The sequence below is a fragment of the Etheostoma cragini genome, chromosome 1 (assembly GCF_013103735.1).
Source record: "Etheostoma cragini isolate CJK2018 chromosome 1, CSU_Ecrag_1.0, whole genome shotgun sequence".
Lineage (NCBI taxonomy): Eukaryota > Metazoa > Chordata > Actinopteri > Perciformes > Percidae > Etheostoma > Etheostoma cragini.
Window position 1 is genome coordinate 23,585,705 of NC_048407.1, and position 27,012 is coordinate 23,612,716.

General features: G+C 39.3%; 1 protein-coding gene across 1 annotated transcript in view; it reads left to right on the forward strand.

Moving 5' to 3' along the window:
- smyd3 (SET and MYND domain containing 3) overlaps window positions 1–27,012 on the forward strand; it is a 67,864-nt gene that overhangs the window by 15,312 nt on the left and 25,540 nt on the right. Inside the window, exons 2-5 of the mRNA XM_034877008.1 lie at window positions 1,603–1,666; window positions 1,760–1,867; window positions 2,193–2,250; window positions 2,459–2,604. Of these exons, the coding sequence (XP_034732899.1) occupies window positions 1,603–1,666; window positions 1,760–1,867; window positions 2,193–2,250; window positions 2,459–2,604 (376 nt within the window). The remainder of the gene's footprint in view (window positions 1–1,602; window positions 1,667–1,759; window positions 1,868–2,192; window positions 2,251–2,458; window positions 2,605–27,012) is intronic.

Sequence of the window (27,012 nt, forward strand, 5' to 3'; positions counted from 1 at the left end):
GCCCAATCTTATTAAATATCCCCATAATAAGTATGATAAGCCCTGGGCTAATGTATTAACATCCATCATGGCATGTTTTCCATTACCTAATTTTGTGTAAGTAAGCTCATAATACCATCAGTTGTCAGATTTTAATTAGCAATATTTTATAATTTTCTGTGGCTTTCTCTCATCAGTCATCATATGATAAACCACACAGAGTGATTTTGTACTGTATATGAGCTCATGCCAAACGAGCCTCAGGCTTCTCTAACCCTGATTCTCATGCGCCTATGCTCTAATGAAGGGATGACACTAGCAATGCACAGAAATCCATCACGCAAAATTGAAAGCAAGGTGTCAAGCATTCTGGGTTGCCAGTCAAAAAAATATGTATCTATGTGGATCATAGCGGCCTATGCACAAACACAACACAAACCACTCTGACAGTTGTGTGTGTGTGTGTTTGTGTGTGTGTGTGTGTGTGTGTGTGCACATCTTTACTGAATGTAATTGGCTATGTGAAGCGGACAGACGCTACCTTGCTCTGGCTTGTTATCAGACTTGACAGGCAAACTGGAAAGGACAGCAGTGTCACTCTGAGAGACACAGCGGACCTTGGAGGCAGGAAAAGCACACAGAAACAGACATAAACACCGCGAGTGGACAAACGCACACAGCAAGTGCACACTGATCCTCAGACACATGGGTTGTGCTCAGGTGCTGTGATACTAACAGGCTGTGACAGTGAGGAGAGTGTACCTAATGTATTGCTCTTAGACAATCAAAAAGAAGATAGGGAGGTGGATAAAACTAGGTAATGGATGCACCCAGTCAACTTACAGCATATAGAAAAGGATAAGACGAGGTTGATACATGGGAAAAGGTCAAGACAATGGCAGGAACAAAAAGGACGCTTGAGTAGATAAGTGCATATGTTAGTGTAGCAGTTTAAATATGACAAACGGTTTTGTATATGGAGCTAGACCTTCACAATTCAGGGAAAAATATGAATCACGATTTTTTTTTTAGCTTAGAATTGATATCAGGATTCTCTGCCATGATTCTTTTCTCATGCACACATGAACCATAACAAACAATACGAATTGGCAGTACCAAACATAGATTTGTTTTGGAACCCATTGCGCATCACCACAAGCCTGTAAACACATAGGCCTCAATGAAGAGAAGCGAGCCCATTGCAGTGCTTGGGAGAGCTTTAAAACTGACAGAAGAAAGTAGTAGTGTTTGTGACGCAGTCGGCTCGTAAAATTAAATGAGAATCAAAGTCATAAAAACAAATCAAAAAACAAATTAAAGTCAAATTAAATCACCAACAGGGGTGGGTGAATCTAAATCGCAATGTTATAACGATTTATCTTGCAGGCTTATGTGAAGCAGTGACATTGGTGATTTTAGAAATCTGAAGTGCTGGTCCCATTCCAGCTCCCTGAGTCATTTACTAGTTGAGACATTTTTTCTACCGCTGGCCTTGAGATCTTTTGGATAACGGTGAAGCCTTTGAACCATTTTATTTTCTTTGGAGTGACAGCTTCCTCTTTTTGGAAGATCAGTTTACAATCTGTGCAGATTTAACTATATTTTTTCTCTCCTTCTGTCTAGACCTGAAACCTTGTTGCGGTGTTCCCAGTGCAAGATGGCTCGCTACTGCAATATCAATTGCCAGGTATTTGTGTGTGTGTCCATGCGTGTGTCCGTGTTTGTGTGTGTGTCTGTGTTTGTGTCCGTTTTTCTTTTTAAAGATGCCCTTCTCCCACAGAAACAAGCATGGCTTAGCCACAAGAGAGAGTGCAAATGTCTGCAAAGCCTCCTACCCAGAATTCCCACTGACTCAGTCCGTCTGGCTGCGAGACTCATCTTTGCCTTGGTATGTTTGTGCAGTTTCTCCAAGTGAAGAAATATACAAAAGAAATGGCTACTCGTGCCTCTCATTTTGTTAGTTGTGGTAGGCTGTATATGGCGGCTGTGCTTTGAAAATCTTTTTGGGATTTTCTGGATATTCAAGTGTTTTCTTCCGGTATTCCGAAATTTCCATTTTCTGCTTTTGTAAGTGCTTGAGAAGATCAGCTTAACAAAGAGTTCATGCAACAGCGAGAATATGGGGTTTCAGCACATAATGTGTAACAATAGCAGAAAAATAATTCTCTAAGACTATAATAACATGTTTAGGCACCCTCTTATTTTCTTTCTAGTTAAGTCCATCTAAGAGCAGGAGTGAGGAGTTCTACACTTTGGAGGAGCATGAATCACGTAAGTTTCTCCCCCAATAGTGTCTATGTGAGTAAGTCAAATGCCAGTGCATTAAAAAAATAAATACAACTATTTAATCTCTCACCAGACATGTTGGGAACATAAAGAGATGAGAGTATTTCTAAGTCTTGTTGGTCATTGTGTGTCTTTCCAGACATAGTCAGGAGCTCAATGGGACATACAAATCATTCTTATATTTTTCTTACAGACCTAAATTCCATGTCTGAGCAGAAGAAACAAGGTCTGTCTCAGCTGGCATCCATGTTAGAACTGTACCTACGACAGGAAGTACCTGACCTGGCACAGGAAGTACTGCCACCTTCTTGCCGAGAACCCCTAAGCCTTCTTGCAAAGGTAGGCTAAATCCTTTAATGTGTATAAAGACACAGCAAGACACACCTTGGCGCTCTCAAGTACGAAAATGCCCACCCGTGCACAATAGTTTATAGTCCTATTGGCTATCTTATTACCTTTTCTACTCCTTGGACACATCTTACTTCACTCGCAGAGTTTATTAATAATTCTGAGTCTGTAAATAATGTTAATAATATTGTGTATGTGCCCATTGCCTTCACTGAAACCACTGACCTACATTTTGTTATATATGTGCCTGCAGATTGTGTCAATGACAATACAATTGTCAACCCCTAACCCTTTTACATTTACTCAAACACGACTGCTTAGGATAAAGCACAAACTTTAGCATTTACCATCTGCTTTACAGTGAGCACTGCAGCCTCACAGAGCTGTGGGTGTTACTGCAGACTCTTAGTTTTTTATTTTTTACTTTCTTTTATGTGACAGCCGAATCGCTGCAGCACGTGTACTGGCGAATTTAATTTCTCAAACACACACGCACATATTTTGGTGTGTGTAATTGTTTCCATGTTTTAGCATAATTTTGATGGAAAGAGAGAGAGAGACTGTACTATTTCATGTGTGTGAGTGAGTGGGAAGGTGGGAAAACTGGAAAGCTGCTGATTAAATGCAATTCAAGGTTCCGATGGGAATTCTGCTCCAATCTGAGGGGGATGAAAAGTGAACTACTCAGCAACACTTTTGTGGATAGAAGAGAAGAAGAAAGAGACACAGAGTGTGAGAAAAAATGGGGGGGAACAGAGAGAGATGAGGGAGGGAGAAGAGGATGTCACAGAGAGAGAGATTAAAAGAGAGCAGGAAATGTACAAAGTGTGCCACAACATGAAATGTAAACAGAAATTGGAGGACTGGGATAGCAACTTTATGAAAGTCACTTGCTTAAAAACTGAATTTGTCAGTTGACATAAATTGTCATTGGCTGATGCCTATTAAAAACAAGAGAATGAGATTTTAATTATTTATCAGTTAGCATGACAGACTTGTCTAGTGTGTTTGTGTATTAAGTACTGCACAATATAGTGACTCAGAAAATTAAAAGTTGAAGCCGATGGCACACCGTAGGTTGCTTTCTCCCCCTCTGTTTCTCTCTTTCACTATAACTCACTGTCTTGTTTTTTTTTTTTAATATCTACTGTATATTGTAGATGTTTACTTAAAACCTTTAAATCAATTTGTTGTAATTACAAATAGTGAAAGCAGGGGTTTTGGTTTTGAATAGCTACATTTGGAGGATCTCCACAGAAATGTTACTTCAGGGGCCATGGAAATATAACATGGAGACCACATGGACTGGGATTGGTACTGTTTTTTTACCTCTCAGGAACCACACTGTTAAAAGCCAATATATTATCTTCCACGGAGGATACATTATACGTTGCACTGATTGATTTATTATTGACTTATTTATTCAGTAACACTAGTGCAATGCCTCCTTTACCATTGAGTCTTGCTGAATTTCACTTGGTTGTAAAGATTTCAATGTAGCTAGTGTAGCAGAAATGGGCTATTCAAACAATAACAGTACGTTTTCATATGGGGATTTAGAGTTCAATGACTTAAAAATCTGGCAAAATTTAGTTGTGAAGTGAGAGTTCATCAGACGTGTAAACTACAAATATATGTTGTTTTAGAGGCATTCTAATGAGGATATTTCATTTTTTATATATATAAATAACCCTGAATCTGGGTCAGAGCAATTACCATGACTATAAAGGAAACATTATCTGTGATTTAGAACACACTGTGTTATGTTTTTAGGGTCTATAATGGATTCTGCACACCCAATGCCCAAAGGCTGACGCCCAGAAACGTCCCAAACACAGCAAAACAGGAAATGCAGGCAGAGGGAGCAGGGTCTCTACAGATACAGATGCTGCCACACACTTCTAGCAGTTCATAATTGATGACTGAGAGGGATTAATTTTGTACGAGTCTATACATTTTTTTTTTTTAGAGAAATCCTTCTGCCATTAAAGCTTTGCGTGCGCGGTCATGGATGGCTGGTATCATGTGAACACCCCAAAGTTTTGCTGTTATTACTTAGAATTCCTCATGGGGACGGCAGAAACTATACGCACTATAGCTTTACTCTTCAGCTGCCGTATAGTTGAGCTATGAATCAATTTCCTCCATAAATCCCGATTTATTTCACCCGCATAACAGTCTTGTATTACACTGAACCCCGTTTTATTGTTGTATCCAAGCATGTTTACAATTTCAGTTTGTGAAGGTAGTTACTGTCATTTGAGACCTTTTTAAGAACTGATGACCTCAGTGCTACATCTAAGTCATTCCACAGTAGCTCAGTCCTTCCTTATTCCTACGGTAGAAGAACTGTGTATCAAACCGAGCTGGACACAAGAACAAGTACATGTGCCAAGTTTACCCCCACCAATCCAAAGCTCCAATCCCCCTTCACCCTTACATGTACTATAGAGACAGACTTAACCAAAAATGAAAATAGAGAGAACTTCAACCTGTGTGACATTTGGTTTTGCCAATATCCAGAATGGTATTTTACAGGCTGCAAACAGGGGACACTGTGATTGCATGGACAGCATTCTGTGTTGCCGGTATAAAGAAGTGGCGAAGCCCTTCATTTCACTTCCCCCTTGTCTTTATTCTCTCGGCTGTCTTCTCTCTTTCTGTAGATGTGTATTGCTTTTCTGTCTCTCTCTCTCCTGCTTTAACTGTCCATGTACTATATCTGTCTGTCCTTTTCTCTTTTTGTATCTCTTTCTGTATAATTTTCAATGTCTCTCTCTCCTCTAGACATGCAACCCTTTCTCTTCTTCTCTCCTCCCGCTTATACTGTCTTCAATGTCTCAAGTCAATAACAAATTAGTTTTCTTGTTGTGTACTTAAAATATTCATAATATGATAACAAATTAGGACATTAATGTGAGTGTGGGTTTGTGGCTTTGTTTGTATGTGTTGTGGGTCTAGTCATTTTACAGTGGGGCATCCTTTATGCTAATAGGTCTCCATCCAGAGCACACTAATAGTGTTACAAACATTCATACATGCACAGAGACACACACACAAACAAGTAGCAATGAATGAGCGTGTGTGTGCATATGTGTGCTAGCATGGTTATGTCATTTACGTACTTGTAAATGTTTGTGTACGCATGTGTATTCCTACATGCCTGTATGGATCCTTTCTGACATAAACTGTGTGTGTGTGTAGTGCGTGCAGTGCGTGTGTGAACTTATTGTTATGCTGCATCAGCCCTTGCTGCATTGAGACCGAGACCCATTTCTCACACACATATATGACCGACATGTTACCTCATAAAACACATACCTCCCTATCTGCTCTATGCTTGCTTCTCTGGGTCTTGTTCTCGTTCTCTCAGCCTCATTCATTTGCTCTCTCCTGCCTGACTATCACTCCTTTACTTCACTGACATTCCCTCTTCTTATTCCAGTCTGTACTGGAATGATGCCCATACCCATTCCAACTGTAGCATTTGATATGAGAGTTATATAGCTTTTGAAAGACACCTGACAGGCCTAGTTTTGTAACGGGCTGAGGCCAGCGTTTGAATTTTAAAATCTCGAATTGTAGGACCCCCATAACACCATAGAAAGGTCACAAGAATTTACATAAAGTGTGTACTTTAAGATAGGAATGTACTGTTTCATACATAAAAAAATACTGTTGAAAGCTTCTGCATACATTTATGCTTAGCGTACTTAGTGCATAGAATTGAGTGGGAGCTCTTTCCTCTCAATAGACCTGTTGTACCTATAATGCTATTAAATACACTGCTTGTCCTACTATGACTAGTCAAAGTTTCTGCTGTTAAAAATATATCTTTTATTTGTAGATAACCAGTTTGAGCATGTAACAGAATGTGATTTTCTAAAACAAAACCAGATTCCATTGCATCAAGAAACTGAAAAGCACGGCCACCGCATGAGCTACATAACACGCCTCATCTACAGTACATGCATTTGCATACGAGGTGTTCATTGTGAATCTGAATTTTCTATGTGAGCATTCAATAAGACAATAACAATCGTTTCAGATAACGTCTGTGTAATACAAAATACTTTTAGTTCAGTGCAAAATTACAATCTATGACTAAGTTTATGAATCTAATTACAGTGAATTGTTGTTGTTTTCTCATATAACTGAAATGTAAGACAGGCTGAATGCAAAAAGGTTGCCTCTTCATTTAACAATCCAAATATCACTAACCACAACCCATTATTTAGTTGTTTGTGGACAGAAGATTTACCTTGGAGAGGTAAAGAGATGCAGGATGAAAGGATGCAGCTATAGGGGGACAGAATATATGCATCAGAAAAGGCTCATTTTTGCATGGAATTTAAAATTTTGCATGCAGTAAGTATCTACTCTGTCAGGGCTGACAACCAGTGACCAAAACGTTTCTCCAGACTGGAGACAAGTGAATGGTGAGGAAAAGGGAAAAAAAAATGGATGCAGAGGGAGAGACTCTCACAAAGGATAGTATGTAAAATGACAGAGACACAGGGTTAGGGAAAGAATAAAAGCCAAAGATGGAAAATAGACAAAAAGAAGAAATAGGGCATGCAGAAAAAAAGAGAAGAAGAATTTGGTGAAAAAGAGGAAACTGGTGGCTGTAGGATAGGATCAGGGAGTACATACTCTTCTCAATAACAGGTTTCAAGTAGCTGTATTTATAGTTCTATGTGTATGAGGCAGTAACCGGGGCTCTTAGGAAACAATACACACGTGCGCTCGCACACACACATACACACACACACACACACACACACACACACACACACACACACACACACACACACACACACACACACACACACACACACACACACACGTCTGAATAGCAAGGCGACTCCCTATGGAAAAATATGTTGTTTATTACCTATAGAGACAATTTATCAGAGATCTCTCTCTCTCTCTCTCTCTCTCTCTCTCTCTCTCTCTCTCTCACACACACACGAGCTAGCTGATGTCATATGTGTGTCTGGAGCCAATACATTTACAGCCCAGCTGAAACCGTTTTTGCTTCAATTACACAAGCAGAAATGGGTCCTTTTTTGGGTGTTATAATTTTCTTTGTGTTTGTGTGTCCCGGCCTTGTGGTAATATAACTTGTGTATATCCATGTGTAGTTGTAATTCTCTGTGGACAGAGGTGCGTTGTGGATGTGTGAGTGTAAATTCTTGTTGGTGTGTGGGAGTAATTTATTCTCATGGTTTTCATTTATATTTATTGGCCATCTGTTGAGCAGCTAAATGAGATGCAGATACCGTCAAACTAGCTTACCTCAACAAATGGAAAAGTTATCACTCTCCAAACTTGTTAAGTGGGAGAAGGCGCATCATATGCAAAACTACAACAAACTGTTTTTAATGAATGAATGGCCTATAAGGAAGGAAGAAGTCAAGGAATGGAAGGGAAGAAACTACAGGCAGAGTTTTCGCATTATCGAAGGATTTATAAGAGGAAGGACATGTCTTGCCATTCTACATTAGCATGTTCCTGTGTATTTGTGCATGTGTGTTCGCCTGTCCGTGATGTGGGAAGTCATTAGAATAATCCTTGTGTGTATGTGTTAGTACGTTCGGCCTTGTCTCTCTAACATTTCCCTGGTCATTGTATCTGGCTGTGCCATGGACGCTACCTAATTAGCTTATGCTCTGCAAAAACACACACACAGGCTTACAGCTTAGTGTAATGACTTTAAGTCCATCTTGAATGCAGTCGCAGACAGTATAATAGAAAGAGAGAATAAAAACGATTACTTTAATTGACTTATGGCTGCATGTGTGTGGGCTAATGGGGAGACGTGAAGAGGAGGAGAGGAAGAGGAAAGAAGGCTAGGAAATTAGAGAAATAGTTTAAGAGAGGGGGAATGAAGAGACAAGGAACACAGAAAAAGGAAGAGAGTGAGGAAGGAACTGAAAGAGATGAAAACAATCAAGTAGAAAGGAGGAAAAAAAGACAGACGATGACATGGAGAGTTAAAATTAGTTGCCAAAGAAGGAACTGGAAAGGATTAGCACATGGAAATCTAGAAGAGATAGTTAGAATCATTTTGAATACAAGTCTAGACGATGATGTCTTTCATTCTGCAGAGTGATTTGAGCATCAATGTGTTGCAGGAGATCTATACGTGTTTTTGTATGTTTTAATGTGTGTTGTGTAGTGTGTGTGTGTGTGTGTGTGTGTGTGTGTGTGTGTGTGTGTGTGTGTGTGTGTGTGTGTGTGTGTGTTGGGGGTAGGGTTGGCCTAATGAGCACTTTTGGTGCCAGCTGCTTCAACCACTATCTATCTCGCCTCCTTTATCCTCCTTCACGCTTTCTCTGCTCTCTCCTCTCTCGCTCCAACATTTACAGTAATTACTGTTCTTTGGTGGCTCAGACGGCTGGAAACGGATAGAGGCTGATAACGTACGAGAGCATGAGTGTTTGTATGTTTTGTCTAATTTCCTTAATGTTCTGGGGGATGTTCTAGAAAGTGTGATTTCTCTGCACATCCTGTTCATGCAGGAGCACCCTGAACTCCTCAAGGTGAAACATCTTTCAGTCAGAGTGGAAAAGAGCCCAATGTCATTTGACTTCACAGCAAAATAACGAAGGATCTGATAAATGCAACCTGCTTCCTTGCAAAAGCAAGAGCTTGCTTTTCGTGGCAATGAGCATTGTATTTTCATTATTGCTAACTGTGACGGACAAACATAATTGGCTGCTGTGCAATAATTAGAACAAAGATGGTTGCGTAACTTGCATTCTGATGCTGGACATGAACTTTTGTGTGTGTGTGTGTGTGAGAGAGAGAGAGAGAGATAATGTCACCCCAATTGGAAATTTCTTGATATCAACTGTGCGTGTGTGCCGCGCTTGTGCGTAATGTTTAGCCTGCTGCTTTGATTGAATAGTAGCCTAAACAATGAATTAGGTATTCTGTCTTTCATTACTCAGGGCCTAGCCTCTGATATTACTGCACGTCACTGCAGTGCATTATTATACAACATGTGGTACAATTCTGTGTTTGGTTTAGAGTTCAGCAGCAAGGATGGTGCAATCCTTCACATGGTGGCATTTTACTTGCATTGGTTGATCACTCACATGCCGTTAACATTACTTAGCCCTGTAGTTTATCAGCTCCTGCCCTCGTGGTCCTTTTATCAGTCCTCTCACACAGGACAGATAACTTGGGCTGTAAACCATGACCGGCGCTTGGAAAACAGACTTTTGCCTTTAGGATTTAGTTGTCAACCTAAATAATACTCAACTAAACCCTTTTTTTATCTACTCTTATGCCACTACCATTAATTCTGAGTTTTGGGTTGTCCGTTATTTGTTTTGTAATTGACAGTAAACTCTCATCCAGGTGTTGCTTTATATAAACTGGGGTTAGTTATTTTTCCCTGTATGTTTATATAGTACTTAAATAATTACCAGACTCTCACTTCATCTTGTAGTCTGGTTGGAGCTCCGAACAAGAGCCAAATGAACACAGTGTGCAGTTTACTGTAGCAGCCCTTTCTCCACAGCACTGTGGAGTAAGGTCTGGCTACACCACACATACATGCCGGGATAGGAGAAAAAACGCTCTGGGTTGTTTGCATTCATTTAAACCAATCACAACAGGGTTTTTCCTGGCTTGGAATGAGCATTTTTTGGGGGGGACCACGCACAGCAGTAAGCATGCATGATTGGTCCACGTACAGTGATGGCAACGGGTCTGTGTTATACCTTATTTGACCGAAATCAATGTATTTGCATGTTATTTCTGACAATTTGGTAAACAAACATGTATATTATGCTTGAGGTAATAAAACCCTAATTAACAAAAATGGTCAAACAAATAATATTAATGTTAAATAAATCACCGGGAGAGTCCAGTACAGCCTGAATCTAGAGATAAAACTGACATTAGCTCTCTTATTCATATACATGTTTTGCTTGTTCAACGGATGTTTAGTAAATTGTTCTAAAACACATTTGGAGAGGATTTGATTTGCTATTTGTTATTGTCAGTGCATATGTTTTTGGTGCTTGTGATTTTCATTTGGGGCTGGATAAAACAACAAATTCTTCTATGCAGAACAGTGTAATTATTTACCGGGTGTTTTATTTCTTTTTTGTGCTCAACCTTCTGTCCGTGTGCTTAATTGCTGTGGAGCTCTCCGGCATCCGACAAAAAAAAAAAGAAGCTCTGAATCTGCTAGGGAGCACTGTGGATTGCCGGAGCTGGGACGCAGCCATTCCACAGTCTGTGGAAATACACACATTGACTGTAATGGAAACCAGATTACTCAGATGCCGTTCCGCGTCCTGTGGAAATTTGGCGTAAGCTCTGGACACAGCAACGTAGGCTCTGCAAAATTGTCTCGGGAAGGAACTTGTTTTGGTGGAACATTTGCATCCCGCAAAAGAAAACGCCACATCCAATTATCCTGGAAATGTAAATTTGTTGATTTAGACTACTGTTGCGAACTTCCTTACAGGATGCCCAGTCATAAGGAAAGAGACAACACTGATTTCTTTCATTTGTCCATTTCAACTTTTTGGGCTCAAGAAAAGTCACTTTTTCAGCCTTATAAGCCTCAGTAAATCAGTTCGTGCTGTTCTCTGTAATGATGGGAATGGAATTTTGGAAAAGCTCTGTTATGCCTGTCCATACTAAATCTATTTTAGTGTAGGCATGGCCTTCGCTTGTCTTCTTATCTAAAAGTTTCTTGTTTTCTTTGAATAGGTCATCCAGGGAAATGTTTACCTAGTGTCGTGTAGAAAGACTTTGCTTGATAAGATAAAAATACTTTATACTGCATGTCCCCAGGTTTCGATCTCCCATATATTGCAGTTTTCTTTTGTGATATCATTGGGTTTTTCACTGTCTCACCCAAGATGATTTAATGATGTTGTTTCTGTTGTATAATAATCACAGGTGTTGTAGCCCATTACTTGAAGACCATGTTTACTTTCTTGTGGCATAAAGCAATTCATATTTCCTAATGAAATCTGACCCTCATGACAGAAAATGAAAAATCAAATACATTGGTAGAGACTTCCAGTCTTTGTTAGTATTGGTTTCAATTGTTTATGCTAATTATGCATGTCTCAAGATAAATTAGTTTTTAATACATGCTGAAATGCTATATGAAACATCTAACAATCTTACAGTGGAGTCTAATTATGGGTGTGTGCACATACCAGTTTACACAGAGGCATTTTTTGAGCGTGTATACATGTTTTGACAAACTATTTCACAGCACAGTATCCAGAACACAGATATTTTCTGTGTTTACACTTAATTTGCATGATAAGGAGGAACCAAAATAGCCCTCACTGTGCTTACTGGTCACACTTAATAGCTTTAAGTTTCTGCTCATCTTAGCCAAATATAATGTAAAAATCATTTTGCAAGTCACAGTCATGTAATACTGGGCCCTATCTTTCACCAAGTGCAGCACAAGCCTGATGCAAGTGTCTTAATACTGACGCAGTTGTCAGTATCCCGTCCAGTACCCACGTCGTTTAAATAGCAAAGCACATGGGCCCATCTGTGCGCCCATGGGTGTGCTGGTCTTACACGGTGGGGTGTTCAGGTGCATTCACACAGGGTGTTATTACGGTATGAAAGTATTGTATGATCTGTTTGCACGCTCCTTCCTGCTTAGCAAATCCGCCATCATGATAGCAATGCACCAAATTACAAACGCGCCTAGCTTTTAAAGGGAATGGGAGATTACAATCTGATTGGTTTAAAGCATGTTACGCCCAAAAAACCGCTATGATGAATTAAGACACTAAGTACAACCCTTTTGAACCATTCACCTCATGGTTAAACTAGTTAAATTATTAGGGCAATTGGTTTTTCCATTTCCCTTCACAGTGAAGTCAGAACGCAAGGTCAGCCTCAAAAGGGCTAAACACATATCTTTGGCTGTGGTTTTCAGTGCCTCAACAAGCTACAGTAAAGCAGTCCATGTCAAGGTACTATCACATTGGTTCAAGTATGCACTCGTCCACCCACTCATCAGCTCTCCCTGTTCTCCTGTCTGTCTCTGCGGGTCATTTACGGGTTATGTAAAGCTTCCATGAATGCTGCCTTGTGAAACAAAGACACCGAAGGCTGTATAGTATCAAGCTGAAGAATTCTTATACATTAATCCTTTTATTTTCATCCAGAATATAAACAAGTTTCCTCTTTGTTCCCCCTTTCTCCCTCTCTGGTGTCTCTCATCTCCCGCTCTGAGTCTCCTCTTCTTAAACCACAGCCAAACACAAAACCCTCAGTTCTATTCAGGGACAGGACACACACCTCAACGACTTTCAAGTTGCCTGTGTGCATTGGCGACATTTGTGTTTTTGCTGTCGTTGAAAGTGCAAATGTGCGTACAACCTTGGAAACCCCAAAAGCTTATTTGCTGCACCTCATTACAAAGATTATTTTTAGAGTCAGGTAAAAGCAAATAAACGTGTCTGCTTGTGTTTTATTTATGTAGAATTATTGTCCTGCAGTGGCTGCAGAGATGAGAGCTCAGTTGCATTTTGGAGTTTGGAGTTTGGAGTGTTTTTTTTTTTTGCTCTCTCCTTCTAAATTGGCATTCATGCTGTGCTTCGTCTTGTTAAACATCATTATCTCAACAGGAACTCAAATAACACCCATGCATGCACACACACACACACACACACACACACACACACACACACACACACACACACACACACACACACACACACACACACACACAGAGACCTGTCCAGAGCCCCAAAAACAAAGATTAGTTGTAGCTGTTGTAATAGACTATAATTGCTGTACAAATGCAAAATGAGTTACTGGAAAGTGTCAGCTAACAATGACCGTTATGACATGGCAACTCTTGAAAACCTTTTGGAAAGCCATTGCTGCAGATCCTGTTCTTACCCTGTGTGTTTAGATCTCTGTTTTAGCTACAGAGTGAGACGTCTTACTTTTATACTATAGGTGTAGTAGGTAGTAACTCTTTCTCCAGCTTTGGTCAGTACAAGGCAGGATTAGCTGGGAGACTTCTTCTAAACGAGGACGTACTTGTGGAATACCTGCAGAACAGGGACATGTAAGTAGTTCTTTTGTAGTTTATGGTGCCCTAATGTGTGTTGTAACAGTGTTATGCCATTGAAAACGAGCTAGCATGCTAGCGCTAGCATGTGCTACGGTTAGCCATGTCATCACGGCTACTGACGTAGAAAGCCGTGCAGATTTTGAACAGCTCACACGGAGACTGAAAGCAGAGGACATTCAGAAACCCGTTTCTCACTCAAAACAGCATGGATAGTTTTTTTTAGGCCGACAGAGTGCTTTTTGCAGGTTGCAAAACGTGAGGTGCACCGCACTGCCGTTTTTGGTAAGCCTACATTTAAAAAAAGAGCTTCTTGCTAGGCAACCACAGTTACCACAACAGAAGGCCTGCCTCTCAAGTCATCTGATTGGACACTGGGATAAACTGCATTTGATGTTTTCCTTTTTCTGCTTTGAGTTGATGTCTTTTCAACTCAGGCGTTTGAGAGTGTATCTGCAAAAACAGCAGAAAAACGTGAGTTGCTCAGCAATGCAAAAGCGGCGAGCAAAAAGCTTCACTCCCAATGAAAACAATTACAAAAAGCTGCCCCAGGCTGCTAAGAAGCGCTCTTGTCTGATTGTGGCCTAATTCAAATTGTCCTAAAGTCTTTTATATACGCTAATCAGAAATCGTTTCTCTTAAATTAATAATGAACTGAGGAGAACAAGTCATTTAAATTGTTAATGACCTGACAAATGTAATTATTTTATTTTGTGTGACAATCAGCTTGTGTGCAAAGCTGACAACCAATGAGTACAGTAAAGGAGTGCCAAAACTAGAGCCCGACCAATAAAGGATTTTTAAAGCCGATAGGATACAAATATTTGGTTATTTAAAAGTCTTATATGTCAATATATCGGCCAATATATAATTTGAAAAATAATCCAGAAAAAATTTACAAAACAGATTTCCCTAACATTAGTTATTTGTAATTATTTATGAGTTCTCATTAAAATAATATAATTCTTTGTTTTATTGTCACAATAGAACAGAGGAACATCAAAATATATTAAAGTTCCGTTAAATACAGATATACAGTGATACATGTTATGAATGTGAAATATTTGGGACTGAATGTTTTCATTTCAGGGCATTTCTTGGATTTGTTACTTGGGTACCAAAGCTTACACATGAAACTGTGTGTCAATCAGCACTCTCTTTCTGAACGGTATAATAAATATAATTAGTTACTAAAATTAACTTGTCTGGTTGGTTGTACCTCTGAAGTGAGTCTTCTTCAGATATGTTTGTCTTGTGTTCTGCAGTTATTAATTGTATGTTCCACCTCAGTTAAAAGGATAATAGCGATATAAAGATCCCTGTAATTAACCTCTTAGTGTGGTTAGGGAGACCAAAGGAGGATTTCAGATTTAATGAGCCCCTCCCTGTAAACACCCCAAGGTGGAGTTGAAGAGAGAGTAAAACAGTGGGAGGGAAAGATGACAGAAGGAGGAAGGACAAACACACAAACATCATTGTCCCAGTGGGCCAGTATATCCAACATAGTGTAATTACAATGGGGAGCTCCTTTAACTGACGCCTACTGTGAACCTCCTGAGGTGGGGGGGGGGGGTGTGTGTGTGTGTGTGTGTGTGTGTGTTAGTCTAAAAACGTATTTTGTGAATGTTTGGATACAGCTCTTCTCTCTTAAAAGTATTTGGTTCTATTTTCAGTCTGTATTTTAATCATGATAGCAAAAACTGGTTCTGTATTTGTCGTTACAACGCTGTTTATTTGATTTAGTCTTTGTTTCAAGTTTGCAAGGGTCCAAATTCAGTGTCTGCATCCATTTTTGATAATATACAACTGCTAAACCCTTGCTGTTCTGCCTCTATACTTGTTAACTGTTATTCCAGTCTGTCGTACATGTGTACTTTGTAAGTCTTTCCTCATCAAAGGAAATTAAGTTGCTGCTGGTTTTACATATGCAGGTAAATGGAGAACAATGTTTGGGTAGCCATGTGAGAATAACTGAAGGGACAATGACAAATGGTCCAGAAAGATGTAAAAAAAAAAAAAAAGCTAACCCGTACCTTCCAGGTAAAATTTTAAATGACAAATAATAACTGCTCTTTATAATCTTATTACAGTTTTTTACTTCCAACTATTTTCTCAAAATGATCATGTCAACGATGTGCATTGAGGCACATGTTGTGATTAAAGGTGATAAGTTGATGAATGGTCTGGTCAGGCAAGGTGTGTGCCTGTGTGTTCATGTTTTTTTTAAAGCATTGCATAAAAAAATCAGTCAATATCGGTGTGAATGTCACGAGACATCTTTGCTGTTTGTTAAAATTGGATGAGATGTAGTTTCAAGGCAATGACGTTTCCTAAACAGATGAATGCACCTGAAAACGTAAACGAGTAAGCAATTTAATTCAACCAATACACACACACACACACACACACACAGCAGTATTGTCCTTGCTAGTCAAGGACGTCTCCTAGTTTCACAGGTGAGGGAACACAGACTATTTCTGCCAGGGATGAGAACGAGGAGCCAGGCAGAGAGGAAGAGGACAAGGGAAAGAAGAAGAAAAGGGGTGCGAGGGTGGTAGATGAAAAGGAGGAAGAGGAGAAGGAAGGAGAAAATAACATTTAAATAACACATTCCTCTATGGCCAACCAGTAGCAAATATGCAGCCTGGTTAATGACCTGAAATTAGTGTCCTCCTTTCAGCTACAACAGATGGGCAAAAAACCAGGGTAACCTCTGCCAAGGCAATTGAACATGCTAGGTGCAGTGGTGAGATGCATCAATTCCCCAAATTCAGTCAAATCTGTCAAAGATTGTGCAGATAGACCAAGACAAATAATCATCTTTGCTTTGCTATATGTGTAACTCTGGACTTTATGAAAACCCGTTCTATACCTGCGGTATAAAATCCCCTATCTTTCACTGGGTCGGTGGGTGTGTTTTCCCCCCCAGTTGGCTGACATTTCAGAGATTAGAGGTTTTTGATCTGTTATTCCACATCACAATCTATGCCCACCACACCCTTTTTTCTGCCTCCACCCCTCCCTCCCCCACTTCCTCTTTACTCCCTCTTCCTTTCATCATCCCATGGTTATTCCATCAGATAGTTTTTACTATAGGCCTACCCCTCTCTCAAGTAACGGGCAATGGGCTGATGAAGAGCAAACGAAAGGGGGATGGGGAGAGGAGAGTGAGGAACAAGAGAGGGAAGGAATGAAGAAGATGAGAGGAATGTAAGAGAAGTGGTTTTAGGATGGAGGAATGGGAGAGAAGGAACATGACAGGGAAGAGGTTCGGATGGGGAGCAAAGAGAAGCTTTTAAAGTATTTTTTTCTCAATTGTATAATTAATATACAATTGTAGCCCTCATACCTACATCTGCCACCACTACTCTTATATTAGCCTCCTTCTTTGCTGCTTTATATATTGTTGTCTTTTAATCCCTGTAAATATTTCCGATGCTACATAGGTGGAATGCAGCAAATGCAGTTCTTTAACACTGTTGATTTAAAATTTCTTTGATGCTGATTATTTTTTCTACTTAAATTCACTATCAATCTAAATGCCCTCTTCTTCCTCCTACAACCCTCCTCATCGTTCATATTTGTAAAGGGGATATGCATGAAACGTAAACGTAAAAGACTGGCCTCCCTTGTTTTTTCCCTCCATTTATGATTTGTTCCTTCCATTCCTTCTTGTCTTGATGAATGTTAGGTATAAGCTTGATGAAACAACCGTTGTGATGATGCACATTATGATATGTAATTGCGCACAGCATTCCTTGTGTTTCTTTACTGTCAATATGGTCTGCATTTTTGAACTGAACACGTTTTTGTTTTTGAAAACAGACGTGAAGATGTGGAGCAATCATTCCGTGATTTAAATTATAACTATTAGGTGTGCGTGTGTCTAAACCTCTCATCTAAGAATCAAGCTATATCTCCATCTCCATCTCCATACATACATACATTTCCCTATTTTTTTCACCATAGTTATATATTTTTCTCTTTACTTGTTGCCTTTTCTGTAGAGGTCACCATTAATATTCTTTTTCTTTTGGGGATCTGTGGATGAAAAATACGCACGCACGCACTTTCCCAACATTCCATGTGATTAGGGTTAGCTACCTCAGGGTCTTATACAGCTGGTGTGTGTGAGCTCCACTGAGCAGAAAAAAATGCTCTTCAAGTAAACACACATACACATACTGGTTGTAATGCCGACAGGCTTCCCATTGTTTTCTATTTCTAGGAACCCTATACTGGGAATTTAATCAATAACATAGCATTATGAATCATCCTTTGACTATCATTTCTGATTTGAATAGACTTCTGCATACCTCAACAAAAGCACTTTGACACCTTTGTTGGTGTGAAGGCTTCTTCCGGCAGGTAGCTGAGAAAGGCTTATTTTCTGGAAGAGGATGAAAGCTGTAACTCTGAGACTGAAGGGTTATTTGTCTGACCACTGCAAGTGAAAGGTATATAGTCAACCCTCCCAATGACAATGTGATTGCGAGTGTGTCATATTTCCATCATGCTGTTTGAAGCTGCTAGTTGAAGCTAGCCTGCAGGCCGTCACTTGCTGATGTTGACTTGTGTGTGTTTTCATTCTTTGATTTTCTCTTTGTCTCTCACTCCCTGTTTGTCTCTCTGGTCGCTCTCCCTTCTCTTTCTGTGTGTCTCCTAGATCTCCCTCAAGCAATGCCCCTTTCTGTTGCTGCCTTTTTTGAGTGATAGACTCATAAAACCAATGTGCAAGATAGGAAGGCCGTATTTGCTGTTATGTGGCTCAAGCAGGTCTTGTATTTTAATTTGATACAATTTGCCAGCACTGGTGACTACACACTGAATTTCTTTGGATAGATATACTATAATTTCAGCTTGTTCCTTTCCCACCCATCTTGTGTCTGGAGACATTGCAGCTTGCTTCTGCAGATGAAATAACATATACTATATGTTTTTGTTGTTGTTTTTTTTACGATTATTTTTGGGGCATTTTCCTTTATTCAGTAGTGAAAGTGGATAGACAAGAAACGGGGAGCAGAAGAGAGGAGATGACACCCAGCAAAGGGTCCCAGGTTGGATTCAAACATGGGCAGCTGCCAAGGACTCAGCCTACATCGGGCGCACATTCTTACTGGGTGAGCTAGAGGCCGTTCCAATAGCATTTATGTTTGATCCTCCGGACATGTCGTTGGGTCTACATCTTGCACACACACACACACACATGCACACACACTCTAATGACCGTTGCTTCTATATAGCAATATAAATATCACAAAAAGTACCATAAATATCACAAAAGGTACCAAGAAAAAAAATGACTGGCAGTTAGTTTATGTTAATGGTACACTTTTGAAAAACATGGAATACCCACCTTATCTAAAAACAATCTAAAAACTACCGCGGAAAGCAACTCAAGTATTCTTGATAGCCATGACCATGCTTTTCAAGAGATGGAGGTGAAGCTAGCAGATATGGAGGACAGAAACCCAAGATGCAACATTTGCATCACTGGGTTGAAAGTGGGGCTAGAAGGTGCTCTCGCTCCATGCTTAAGTGGTTCCCAAAATTGGCAGATGCTCATATTGAGATTATGAGAGCCCACCGAATTTATAATGATAGCCCACCAATACCAATCGCGTGTTGAACGTGCTTTGCTACACAGACAAGCCGGCAATCCTACAGGCTGCATGGAAATATTCCGTCGTTGTCGGGGACAGAAAGATTATAAAATATTTTAAAAATAATAATAATTAAAATAATAATAAATAATAAGTAAAAATAAAAATATTTTTCTATCAACAGATTTAGCTTCTCTATGTCTGCAAAATTCACATCTAGCGGGTATTTCTGCTGATCCAAACATTCAACTCCAGAGGGTTCTAAAAACAATTAAGTCGTATTTAAAATCAGATTGCCTGGTCCGATCAACTTGTTGTACAATCATGATAAACTGCACTGAATCATTAGCTAAAGATATCCATTATATCTTCACAGCAAATTGAATAATATTGCGCCTCTTACATATAGATACGTCCTATCTCTGCCATCTTCCTCCTCCTTTTTTTAAAAGTTTTGATTGTTTTTCCTCTTTCTTGCTCCTTGTGTATCTTCTTGTTTCTTTTTTGTTTGTCTTGGTCTGCATCTTTTTTCTCATTGCTCGCTCATCACTTTCTTTCTCTCCTTGTCTTTTTCTTTTTTGTCTTTTCCCTTGGGCTCATGGTTTTGTTTCTGAGACAAAAATATCATTCATGGAGTTTCACTAATTAAGTGTGTATGTGTGTGTGTGTGTGTTCGCTCGCCACGCTCTCTCCCAGGGTAACAATCAGTAAGAGGTTAGTTCTGTTTCTTATATTTGTTTTGTGGAGTTTAATAAATTAGTGGGAATAAATAAAATGAATTATTGAATAATATGAATTATAAATGGGGTAGTGTTTCTATAGACAACACACAGTGAATGCATAATGAACTGTTGCTGAGTTCTATAGTTACACAATCATATTTGTTAAAAAAAATAGAAAACAAACAGGCTTGTGTTTCATCTGAGAAGTAAAAAGAAAGTATTTCACTGACTTTGTTGATAATTTGAGGACAAATTGGGGACAATTTAAAAGGACTAACTATTTTTATAAATAAAACATGAAATTAAAAATGTTAAGCAGTTGAGCAACTCATGGGAGTGGTTCACCCAATATTAAGTCTGTCTAAGTCAAGAGCTGCAACAGTAACTCCCTCAACAGAAATTATATTTGTTTTAAATCATTTCTTAAGCAAAATTTCAAAGGTTCCAGTTTCTCAAAGTGGAATATTTTGGGTGTTTCTTTGTCTTCATAACCACAATATTCTGGTTTGGACTGTTGGTTGGCACGAAACAAGAAATGTTACCTTGGACTCATTATTTTCTGGCATTTTATATATAAAGTGATTAACCAAGCAAATATTCAGTAGATTAATTGATAAAATCAAAAAAATCTATAGTTTTCTCTTTATATTTTTAATACACAAACAATGTGTTCAAAAACTAAGGGGGGTGGGGGTGGGGTGTGTACTATATGTGTAGGGTCCAAGAGCTGGGAGTCTGGGATACTTGGGGTGGCAGTAGCTCTGTCAGTAGGGAATTGGGATGGGAAGCGGAGGGTCGCAGGTTCAAGTCCTCATACGGATCAAAGTATGGTGGTGGACTGGTAGCTGGAGAGGTGCCAGTTCACCTCCTGGGCACTGGAAAGGTGCTCTTGAGTGAGGCACTGACCCCCCAACTGCTCGGACAGCTCCCTCACTTTGACATCTCTCCATTTAGTGCATGTATACTGTAGGTACTGATCATGTGTGTCATTCAGGCCTGTGTGTAATAACATAGGGAAAACAATGTAATTTCCCCTTGCGGGATTAATAAAGTATACATTATTATGATGGGGTCCAAATAGCTTTGTGGGGCCAAACTGCTGGACACCACATGTTTAAAGGGCTGTTTCAGGGTTAAAATTTGGTTTTAGGGTTAGAATTAGATTATGGTGAGGGTAATGGTTAAGGGTTAGGGTAAGGGGCTAGGGGATGCATTATGTCAGTGACAAGGTGCCTATCCATCTTCTACAGTGCACATGCATGTGCTCTGTAGGAGATGGATGAGGGTAATTTCCATTGGCCCAGGCACTACTTTATCACCATTGTGTACACACACACACACACACACACACACACACACACACACACACACACACACACACAGAGACTGCATAAACATACTAACATAGCCCAAGGCACTACTTTATCACTATAAGAAATAAACATGGGTTTTAACTCAAGAGCAGATTGCATTACACCTTCAGTACATGTCACACATACACAGAAGCACAGACATGCAGAAATATCTAAGCTAGTATTCATATGCAAGAGCACACATAGAAAATTGTGTGGATACTCAAATGCACACTCTCCAACAGACAGTGAGGGACGTAAATAGAGTTTCAGTGATTTGATTTGATTGCTTTTCTTTAGCCATGGTTTAAGTTTATCAGTGTTATTGTCACATTTGCGAAATTGAAGTCAGAATTTATATAGAAAGTAATTATATAGCTAAATCAAGATTGAATTGTACTAACATTCTGTATTCATGGTTCATGGAGATTCATATTTTTTTTAGATTTAGTCTGTGTGTCCTTTCTTTAGGACAAGCCTTTCCATAATGTCACTGCTAATTTCCTGATTGCATTGAAAGTTGAAGTTGAACAATACTAGAGATAGCAGTTATCTCGTAGACCTTCTGGCCAACCCTCAGTAACATGCACCGTTCCAACATTTTGCTTAACACCAAATAGGTTAAACTCTTTCTGTCATCCCACTCTAATTTGTTGCTAGTATGATGCATCAGATAGCCAGGTTACCCCTCTGCATTGGCTTCTGTAGTAAACTAAGATCTGTGAATCATGGCAGGTTTTCATGTAATGCCACGGGGAAAACTGGCAGACACACTATAGTTAAGTGTTTATGGATATCTCTTTCACTAAATCACCGCAGTGTGTGCAGGTGTGTCTTTTTACTTTTGGTTGCCGCAGAAGACAGTTCTATGTAGTTGACAGCATATTTATTCAGCATTAGTGTAGCCTGAAAAAGAATTTGATGCTAGATTAAACAATATTTTCAGATAAAACACAATTGTGTATTTATTCATTCAAAAGGGGAATCTGATAACAGCATCTGAAGAGAAGAAGTACAACTAAAGAGATAGGTAGAAGAAAGAAAATGTTTAGAAGTAGGTATGTTTATGCAGTCTCTCTGTGTGTGTGTGTGTGTGTGTGTGTGTGTGTGTGTGTGTGTGTGTGTGTGTGTGTGTGTGTGTGTGTGTGTGTGTGTGTGTGTGTGTGTGTGTGTGTGTGTGTGTGTGTGTGTGTGTGTGTGTGTGTATTGGGCCAGGTGCAAAAAGAATCTCATTTACTTATTTTTTAAAATTTCTTTAACAACTTTCCTACCCCAGTCAGTGCAGTCAATCTGCATATCAATATCGTAAACAATCAGTAGATAAAGGATGAATAACATGAAAGCGAGAACTTTAAGCTTTTAAAATGACTAGAATCGGCTCAACGTCAGTCTGACACAGTATCAACAAAAACAAGCCATAGGCCTCACGGACGTTTGTGTTTATTGTTATTGTATTTGCATGCCTTGCAAAAATACAGGGATCCCTTTTATTGTGCTCACCCTGTTTACATTTATATTCAAAACCTTAAGGTCAATAAATAATATGTGATTCCCTATATAGGCCTATGACAACACATGGCTTCTGTTTTTCCTGAAGTCAGAGAAGCTCTACAAGAGGCAAAGATAATCAGGAAAGCCAACAAATGACATGAAAGAAAGAAAGAAAGAAAGAGAGAATGCATTCATCTGGCTATACTCCACCTTGCTAAGTAGTAAGTAGAGGATGTTGATATTTTTACACATTAGCAGCAAGCCTGAGCCCTGTGCTATTTGACTGTACTGATCAAAATAAACGTGCAGAAAGTAACATATTTTCATGATAAAATCACAGTCTTCTTTTTCTGCTTATTGATGTTTTTTTGTAAAGATTATTTTTATGGGCATTTTAAGGCCTTTATTTTGATAGAACAGTTGAAGACAAAGGGGAGAGAGAGGGGAAATGGCATGCAGAAAAGGGTCGGAGTTGGACCTAGGCCGGCTGTGTTGAGGAGTAAACCTCGGTAAATGGGTGCCCGCTCTACCAACTGTGCTATCCGGGCGCCCTCTAACCTCTATTGTTTAATACAAATATGATGACTTTTACATTTTTTCCACAGATTGTATGTTTAATTTTGGTATAAGCCATTCAATTTGGATTTTTACAAATATAATATAATACAAATTTTTAGCATATTTACAGTTTTATTAACACACTAACATGCTTTGTATAGGTCTGTACGCTCATGATATAAAACACTAAAGCAGCTTGTTTTGTTAGTTAGGCCCTCTTGTCAGAGGTATATCCATTTTAGCTGCAGTAACACGGTATCCACTCCCCATCATCCTTAGTGTGAGAAATATTCCGCGTGTGTGTGTGTGTGTGTGTGTGTGTGTGTGTGTGTTTTTGCATGTTTTTGCTTTTGTCCCTCTCTCTTTTTGTTGTCTGTGTACATATAGTGGCATGTTTTTAACGGCACACCTGCAGAAATATTTACAAGTATACATTATCGATTTGGTTTTGGTGTTGTTGTTTTTTTAAATATACCAGTATCAAATGTAGAGTGGTTTATTTTACACTACTATATCTGTCTGTACTGACTGTGCTGAAGCAGTTGTTTTCCAATCCTTTGACAGTATCAGTACAAGTGATCTCTGCAGTCAAAGTGGTTTGCATAATCAGTGTTCAACTTGAGAATGAAGAGTTTTTTTATTATGTAAATTGTGTGAAGAGGTTGAGTAGCTATTCCTGTGTCTGTCTGTCTCTCTGTCTGTCTGTCTGTCTGTCTGTATGCTTTATCATCCAATGACAAGCTTCAACCCTTTTCTCCGTCTCCTGTCTTATCCACACACAGTCCTATTTCAGTCATACAACACCAGAAGAAATGTTCCAAATAGCCGTACTCTAGCTGCAATTCAGCTCATGCATACTGTGCACACAGAGACGTGTATTTTAAGATCCTTATACTCTCATCCCACTTATGCATACTTTTTTGCATTATGTGCGTATATTGTTATGAATGACAAAGAAACATATCATAGTTACTTTACAGGTGCTTTATGAAACCAAAAGGAGAGGAGTGTAAATTATACAGTACATGTATACAAGTGAATAAGACAAGTGTTTGTATTTCATAAAGCAACCACAATACAATCCAGCACAACTTTTTAAATGCTGGGACGGATGGCTGACATCAATACATGCTCTGAATCTAGTGTTTGCCTTTGTTAAGGATTAAGGGTTAAGCATGGTTAAGGTTCAAAAAAGGTTTTAGTTATGACTCAAAAGTTATGGGTCCTGCAAAAAAAAAAAAACGTTCAGAGTTGCTGCCTTCAGAGTGGAAAAGGAATAGCTTTTCCCCTGGGACACACCCTTTGAGTCAGACTACAGCAGAGCAGTCAAGCAGTAAAAAACAATTTCCTATAAAGAATACTGTTTTAAAAGCAATAATCTGCTGATTTCACCACACTTCTGATTCAACCCTAGCCCAAATTGTACTTTCAAGCTATAATTTCTCGCTTACTTGTGTTATTTAACTGTATTGCTTGCTTTCTTGCTCCATTTCCTTCTTTCTTTCTGTTCTTGTTGCTATGCAGAAAATCAGTAGTGAGAGAAACTGAGCACGCAAGAGATGGAAGGGAATAAAAGAGAAACTAGATTGACCTCTCCTGTCATGTTTGCATGTGAGCTGAAGTAATACTGGATGTGCTGCAGCTGTAGGCCATACTGCATTGTACTGTATAAACACTACTATTGCTACATGTGTTTGAGATTGCATGTGTAGCATGAATGTTTTGTTGAAAGTCGGTGTTGGGTGTAACCTTTACTCACTCACTGAACAAAGAATTTCTTTACTAGACTAGGCAGCTTACGATAGCAATGGGTTCACACATATGATATATATGCGCGGGCACAGTCTTGCACACATGGGGCAGCAGCTTAGCAGCTCATGAGCTAAAAATGTGCCAACTTGACAAAAACACATGTCTACTTTCTTTTCTCACTTCTCTCAGAGATGATTGGGTATCAGCGTGGAAATGACTCATTAGTGAGCAAGAGGCAATCTTATGTTCAATTTCCTACACCCAGAGGCTAATTGTGTGTGTGTGTGTGTGTGTGTGTGTGTGTGTGTGTGTGTGTGTGTGTGTGTGTGTGTGAGAAATATGAGTTCTGTGTACTGCACCACCACCACCACATACAGTAAGATTTGCTAGTAATTGTGTGTGTCCACACACACACACGCACAAACCAATGCAGTCTATTTCACACTTGAATTGAGGGGGTGGTATTTAAGTATTTGCAAGGATTCATGTAAATGTAAAGAACTGAATAATATGTTAACATAAAAACATTGTAACAGTCTACTACGAAAAAGATTTTGGTGTCCGTGTTCTCATCACCGGTTGGTTGCCCATCAGGGTAATTTTCCAAAGTCTCTAGTTTATTCCTCGAAAGACTTCAGTGAAAAACCTCTCGGCTTCTGGGCCACACTTTTCAATGTGGTTGCTTGTAGCTGTTTTTCCTTTGGGACCTTTCACTCAATATTCTGCTCAGTATTTTTCCAGGGTGCACCTCTCTAATTTAACCCGCCTGATCTCGTTCACGCTCAGCAGCTTCACTTGCAAGTTTACTAACAAGTTTAAACCCATTTCTGCTCCACTCTCCTTCTCCTTTCTTCCCTTGCTCTCCTGTATCAAGCCATTTTCTCCCTCACTCTCCATCTTTTGCCCTGTCCCACCTCCCTCCATTCCTCTATCCCTCCTACCCTCCTGCTCCCTAACTCTTTCCATTCAACTGTGTCTTCACATCTTATCTCTTTCTCACCTCTTTTTCCTTTTCATTCTCATTTGCTCCCCTGATCCTGGTTAGAACAAAGCTGAAAGTAGGAACGCAAAGAGTCCATGCAGAAAAGACTCAAAAATAAAGTATTGTTGTTAGACAAATATATATATTTTTGGGCCATAACATGTGTATGTCTTTATTGTAAGTCAACAGTTAAGAAATGACAGATCCTCTCTTTTTGGGATGTCACTTACATGGAACTTTCAACTGCTCGTGTGGGTGGAGCCTTAGGAAACACTTTGGAGACTTGGCACAGCATTGCTGGGTCCTTGAAGGCAACACTGTAGCCTTTTCTTTTGTTTGTGTGTGTGACTGGTCCCTTTTCTTGTGTCTGTCTGTCTGTCTGTGTGTGTGTCTGTATGTGTGTCTGTTTCTGCATGTGTTGTTTAGTCGTCCTCCCTACCGTTTTTCTTCTCTGTGATTTAGTGGTCCTGGGATGTGTTCCTATGTCCCACTGTGTTGTTTGTAATTGTTCGTGAATGTTATGTTTAAGTTTTTTTCTAAATATAAAAATAAAGATTTGATCACAAAAAATGAGTGGAGCAAAAGATGGGCAAAGGTGTCAAGCCTTGCCCTCGTTATTGGCGGCTTAACCCTTACGCAAGCAGGGCGCCAAAGAAATCTTGTTTTAGCCAAGTGTATTGACAACAAAGCCTGAAAGTTAGATATTGAATCTGACAATTCTGTGGCACCACAAATGCACAACTTAGATGATAAAGAAATTATCATCAAGAAAATGTTTTTTTTTTTTTTATTTCAAAGTTTTTTTTTGTGTATTGAATTTGTTTTGTTGTTGGATTTATTTGATAGATCTGAT